This window comes from Leptonychotes weddellii, chromosome 5, assembly GCF_054177405.1.
Source record: "Leptonychotes weddellii isolate Sample4059 chromosome 5, ASM5417740v2, whole genome shotgun sequence".
NCBI lineage: Eukaryota > Metazoa > Chordata > Mammalia > Carnivora > Phocidae > Leptonychotes > Leptonychotes weddellii.
Window position 1 is genome coordinate 33,771,206 of NC_138373.1, and position 6,736 is coordinate 33,777,941.

The 6,736-nt window shown below is 52.2% G+C and overlaps 1 protein-coding gene and 1 non-coding gene across 2 annotated transcripts in view; both read right to left on the reverse strand.

Annotated features, from left to right (window-relative positions):
- Positions 1–6,736, reverse strand: part of PRSS22 (serine protease 22) — a 17,724-nt gene that overhangs the window by 7,075 nt on the left and 3,913 nt on the right. The window contains exon 2 of the mRNA XM_031034475.1: positions 1,290–1,369. Within this exon, the coding sequence (XP_030890335.1) occupies positions 1,290–1,369 (80 nt within the window). The remainder of the gene's footprint in view (positions 1–1,289; positions 1,370–6,736) is intronic.
- On the reverse strand, positions 6,065–6,137 carry TRNAN-AUU (transfer RNA asparagine (anticodon AUU)). The gene has a single exon. It is a non-coding gene; the product is annotated as a tRNA-Asn (tRNA).

The following is a 6,736-nucleotide window of genomic DNA, read 5'->3' on the forward strand; positions in this document are numbered from 1 at the left end:
TGGCCCGTTCACTCGCCCAACGGAGTATTATCTCATTACCCAGCCATAAAAAGGAATGAAGCGCCGGATGCCTGCCACAGTGTGGGGGAAGCCGGAGGACACTGTGCTGTGACAAGAGCCGGACACCAAAGGACAAATACTGCAGGATTCCACTTGTAGGAGGTCTCTGAGGTCGCAGAGCCACAGCCCCAGGAAGTGGAAGAGGGGGTGCTGGGGGCCAGGGAGGGGCCCAGAGTTAGGGTTCGGCGGGGACACAGTCCTTCAGGAAGATGGAAAAGGTCTGCAGGCGAAGGCGGGCCGTCTGCACGTATTTAATGCCACCGAGCCATGCCCTTAGCAGTGGCGGAAACAGTAATACTGTAATTAAAAGAATGGGGAAGAAAATCTGAATGTCCCCCCTCTTGTGAACACTGGGCCACAGAGGGGAGTGGCCAGCGCCCTGGTTGCCCCCAGGACAGCAGCGGCCCCGCCGCCCCGCCATGGGAGCGAGCAGAGCACTCACAGGAGCAGCTAAACGGGAGCTCCTTCCTCCACCCCGGGCCTCAGTTTATCCATCGGTGAAGAGGACTGGTCAGCCCTCCGCCCTGCCCGTCACAAGCGCAGGAGCCACAGCTGCTCAGGTGTGAGCACCAGCTGAGCAACACCAGGCCGCGCATCTGCAGGCAAGGTTTTCTGGAACCATTCGTCCCTGGCTGGCTGGCTGGCCCTGGAGACGCTCAAGGACACGGCTCACTGGCTGGTGTTCCGTCATTGGCGATGTCCTTCCTCTGGTCTAACCACACTCCTGAACTCTCCTAGGAACCCATATGTCTCCAACCCTGTCCCAGGTCCCACCCAGAGCCCCCTCTCTACCCCAGCCCAGCCCCCACAGCCTGGGCCTCCCATTTTCCTCTGCCTCTGCCCAGGCTCCTCACGGTCTCCCCAGTTCTGCCCATCCCCGTCCTGGCCACAGAGCTCTGCCCCTGCTCCCTTCCATGCGTGGCGTCTTGGGATACTCGGTAGTTCCACCAAAGCCTCAAGTGTCAAGCACGCCAAATCCTCTCCCCATCTTCTGGCTCTCCAACCCTGGCCTGTGTGGTCTGGGCATGCCCACACCCACGTCCCACCTAAAACTCGGGAATAAAGCTTTCTCCACCTTATAACAGCATTGTCTGTCCTCGCGACATCTCCATGAAGTGGAGGCTGAACACCCCTTGTTGCCCAGCCTTCCTCTCTCTCTCTCTCAGGGGTCCCCAATTCCCCACACCCTTCCTCACTCCCACACTTTCTAAATGCAGAGCCCCAGCTACCTGACTCTTTGAATGCTAGACTTCCAGGGTCCAGGTGTTGATTATCTGAGTCAGGTATCTTTGTGCTGGCTGATGTCTTCCTGGAATAGAAAGCATTGTTAGCTCTTGTGGTCCACTAAGACCTTCAGACATCTTCCAGGCTACACTTACAGCTGCTCCCCCATCCCTTACTGATCTACTCTCTTCTGCTACGGCTCATCTCTAAGTCAGCTTGCTCCAGAGTTTTCCTTCCATGCCTTAGAGCACTCTCCTAAGTTTTGTTCACAACAGTTTCCTCCTTCAGAAAAGTTGGCTGTACGCTGGGTTTCTTAGGCCTAATCACGGTTTCTCAGTGACTCCCACTTTTCTCATGGAAAAATAATCCATCAGTCTGGGCTGCGAATCATTGGGGAGGAAGGTAGTCAGTCCTCCTACAGAAGTGTCACTGGGCTTGTCCACTCTGGGGGCCAGAACCCCTTACCTCCACTCCCTAGTCTATATACCACTTCTCTGGTTGGGGGAGAATCCTTTCTTTTGCCCCCCACACACCACCACCATGACAAGAATTTCTTCCTTGTGTCTGGCTAAGCTGACGGATCACAGGTAAACTTGGAGCCCCCTTTGCTCTGTTTACCTTTAGAACAGCACGTTTACTAGAGGGATGTGTTCCCAAGGGCTCTGACTGGCCAGCAAGAGCCGATCGTTGTTTGCAGGAAGTCTTCAAGTGGTTGACATCACATTAGTATTCTGAAATCAGGCGTGCACGGGACAATTTACACCACCAAAATCAGCAAAGGCCACAAACAGGCCTTTCCTCCGAGACGGCCCGCTGCAAAGCTCTGACCCGCATGCCGAGTATCACCCACATGACCTGCCTATGCTAGAGCCAGACTCCCCAGCACTCAGCCATGTCTCCTTCCACCTTGGATGGACTGGAGCCTACTCTAACCACAACACTGACATCGGTCTGGAAGGGCTGCGCTTCTCTGCGACCAGGAAGCAGAGGGGAGCTCCGGGCTGGGAAGGGCCAGGGCCAGGCCCAGAGGAGCCTGCTGGGAAGAAGGGCAGAGGGCATCGGGCAAGCTGGCTGAGCTAACTCGGCTGGTTACCCATCACCAGGTTGGGCAGCTCCCAGCACTCTTGGTGACATATCAGTGACTCACAGACCAAGGAGAGGGGGCAGGACCTCAGTCTTGAGGTCAGAAGTCATGGCCAAGGGCTTATGGAAAGGAAGTGAATGCTGCATAGGATCAGACACGTCTGAGGGCAGGTGCAGAATGAGGGGCCCCAGTCCAGTTCCCAAGGGGAGCTGGTCCCAGAGCTGGGAGCTGCAGGTCCCCCCAGCCTTCCTTCAGGGCTTCCTACGGAGATGTGACCCAGCCCCCCAGGTGACCTGCGCAGACGAGTCATGCCTACAGAGAGGAAGCATGGAAAACCAGCCCCAGCCTCCCCCGCAGGGTGGAGAGCCACCTCCAACCACGTTCCTCCTCCTCCTCACCCCTCTAGGGCAACGGGTGACTGCTGGTTACTGCTAATGAATGGCTTCTGGGTTAAGTCGGTGTGGTTTCTCCAGCCAGGAAGACAGACAGCTCTGGGGCATAGGGCGGCGGCTGGGATGGGGACCCCTGTCTGTGCTGGGAGTCGGGGGAGGGGGAGGTCCAGAGCACCTAGTAAGGTATGAGGCACCCACTTCTACTATCACTGCCCATCCTTTAAGCCCATCTGGGTGCTGAGGACTTGGGACTCCTGAGGGGCATCTCCAACTAGGAGACCTTGACATTCCCTCGAACCCTGACACCCCCAGACCCCCACCTCAGAAAAGAGCACTACCATCCACCTGGGGGATCCAGCCCTAAGGCGAGCCATCCCAGATTCATCCTGTGCCTCCCCACCCATATCCAACTGAGAAGGAAAAACTACTCTGTACACGCAGAATGATTTTTGACAACAGATGTGTGGGATTTTGCTCACCAAGCAGTTCTCCAATTTTCTGTGGACACCAACTGGGTGTCCTCTGATTTAACTCAATTCACACACCAACTGGACTTGGCGCAGACCCTACAGGGTAAGGGCTCAGCCTCACAAGATCCCCTGGACTTCACGTGCCAATCCGGTAGTAGGTCCTCAGGTCACCCACACTTCTGTCCGACATGGCTAGAAGTCCAGGCTTCCCAGGACCCCTCCTCAGGTTCAATAATTTGCTAGAATGGCTCACAGAACTCAAGGAACACTTATGTTTACCAATTTATTATATAATAAAGGATACAGGTGAACAGCCAGATGAAAAGGCACATAGGGCAAAATCAGGAAGGATCCTGAATGCAGGAGCTACCGTGTTGTGGAGTTGGGGTGCGCCATGCTCCCAGCATGTGGACGTGTTCACCAACCTGGAAGCTTCCTGAACCCCATACTTTAGGGATTTTCATGGAGGCTCATCACGTGGCGTGAACGATGATTCACTCCATCTCCAGCCCCTTCCCGTCCCCTGGAGGCTTGGTCTTTCTGGTGACCGGCCTCCATCCTAGAGCTATCCAGAACCCACCAAGAGTTACCTCCTCAAACAAAAGACACCCCTGCCACCCGGGAAATCCCAAGGGATTTAGGAGCTCTGGGTCAGGCACTGGGGGCAGAGACCAGAGTGTGTATTTGTAGCAGGATCGCACATCGCAGGGCATCCATTTCAAAGACATCCATCTGGAATAAACGTACCACCAGCTGCACGACAAAGCTACCAGTTACAACTAGACAAGGAGCCAGTCCATTACCCTTGTGGAAAGCCCTGGGTGAGCTAGATAATTGGCCCTTTGAATGACCCCACTTCTCCCTTCCCGCACCCTAATTCCCACTCTTTGTTTAAATTCACCAGTAAACAGTGAGACCCCAGCCTTCTCTGGCTTGGACTCTAGTAAAGGTAGAGCCCTGGTCGGCGCTCTTCCCTGACTCCCCGAGACCTCACTGGGTGGTCCTAAGGCATACCATGTCCCCTTCAGGGCTTGTGAGTAACAAATCTGGGTTTTTTTTGTTTTGTTTGTTTTTCCAGTTTCCTGATGGTTGTTGCTGAGGTGCATCTTGCAATCAATCATAGGAACCACAAAGGCCTAACCAGCCGCAATGTGTCTGGGCGGCGGGGGGGCTGCCAATGGGGGGGGTGGGGATTCCAGCCATGAGCTGGGCATCCAGGCCCTTCTCCCCGGCCGCACAGCTCATCAGCTCTGCCCTGGACGCGGCAATGGCCTCCTCGCCAGTCTCCTCCCATAGCAACCAGAGATGTTTAACAAAACTCAAGTTAGAGCAGGACACTTCCTCCTTTAAAACTCTGCCAGTGCCCACTGTGCTTGGAAGGAGCTCCAGACTCCTCCCTCAGGCTCTGTATGATAGGCCCCCTGCAGTCCTCTCCCTCACATTCTCGCCTCCTGGCTCACTCCTGTCCAGTCACATGACACCGCACGGGCCCTCCCTGTCCTCGAAGCCCTTTGCCCTCTGAGGGCCTCCATATGTGCTCTTCCATCTACCTGGAAGGCCCTAACCCCATCTTCAGAGTCCGCACCTTCTCCCACGGCTTAGTTCAAGTGGCATTCTCTCCCGACTCTTCTACTCGGCCCCGCGGGTACAAGTGCGGAAGATCTGCCCTGGGCAAACAAGATCACAGGAGATCCCTGATGGCAGTGCTGGCGCCTCCAGAGATGATCTGATCTTACGGGGTGTGTGCCTTTCTCTGTCTCTGATGAGGCTATTTACAACTCTGTAGGGACAGAACTTAACTGGCAGAAAACAGACAGTAAGGCCAGTAATTCTTGTCTCTAGAAAAGCAGGTCATGTCCCACCAATGCAAATGGGTTGCTTCCTCGGTGTCCTGACAGCTTTGCCAGTTTCCGTCAGTTGGCAAATTCATTTCAGCAATCCTTCCCGGACTATAAATGTGTGCTGCTTTGAGTCCTCTTTTGAACAAGGTAATATCTTACTGGTTCCCTCCTTAACTGATAAAAAAATCTCTGAGATGATCTTAGGAAAATCATTTTACCTTTTGGTGAAAAAATTCAATGTCAGCCTGTACATTTCTCTTATTAAAGTTACTATATGTTTGTTAGAAACTAGCTTGGTGAACAATCAGTTCCATGAGGACAGGAACTTCTTTTGCTTGTTGGGAAAAACCGTGAAAGACTTTGAGACGTGCAAAGAAGCTAACAGGCTGTGCTTCCAGCAGGAGGCTGAGCACAGAGAGCAGGTCCTCTGGAGCTACCCAATTCTACAGGGTCTCTGTGCTGTTGTCTTCAACTAGGCTATTTTACCACTACATTTTCCCCTCCAACGTGTGAAAAAGAGGATTCTCAATATCATGTTTTCTTGCTCTGTAGGATACTGACCAGTTCTGCATCCAGTTTTCAGATTTCAGCACTCCTGATTTCCTATATGTGTCCTCTTCAGATTCCCTTTTAAACCAGTTTTGACAACCTCTTGGTTTCCTCATTCATTAATGAGTTAAAATTTTTGACACATGCCCATTTTGTATTTATTTGAAAGTCATGCCTTTACCTTTCTGAAAATTACATTAAAAAAAAAAAAAGATTTTAGGAACGCCTCAGTGGCTCAGTCGGTTAAGTGTCTGCCTTCTGCTCAGGTCATGATCCCAGGGCCCTGGGATCCAGCCTCACATCGGGCTCCCTGCTCGGCCAGGAGCCTGCTTTTCCCTCTCCTTCTGCCACCGCACCCCCCCCCCCCCACCGCTTGTGATCTCTCTCTCTGTCAAATAAATAAATAAATAAAAATAAAAAGATTTTATTTTTAAATAATCTCTATGCCCAATGTGGGGCTTAAACCCACAACCCTGAGATCAATAGTCACACGCTCCACCAACTGAGCCAGCCAGGTGCCCTTTGAAAATTACATTTTTAATGTCTATTATATCCCCAGTGCTTGGCATGTAATGGCAATTTTTTTTTTTTTTTAAATATTTTATTTATTTATTTGAGATAGAGAGAATGAGAGAGACAGAGAGCACATGAGAGGGGGGAGGGTCAGAGGGAGAAGCAGGCTCCCTGCCGAGCAGGGAGCCCGATGCGGGACTCGATCCCGGGACTCCAGGATCATGACCTGAGCCGAAGGCAGTCGCCTAACCAACTGAGCCACCCAGGCGCCCTGTAATGGCAATTTTGTTGAATAAATTAATTAAATGAAATAGTTTACAAATTTGTATTTAATTAATAAAGCAGGTTGCAAATTCTATTTTTTCCTTTTTATATTATTTCAATCATGCTATTATATTAATCTGCTTTTTTTTTTTTTAAAGATTTTATTTATTTATTTGAGAGAGAGAGAATGAGAGACAGAGAGCATGAGAGGGAGGAGGGTCAGAGGGAGAAGCAGACTCCCTGCCGAGCAGGGAGCCCGATGCAGGACTCGATCCCGGGACTCCAGGATCATGACCTGAGCCGAAGGCAGTCGCTTAACCAACTGAGCCACCCAGGCAC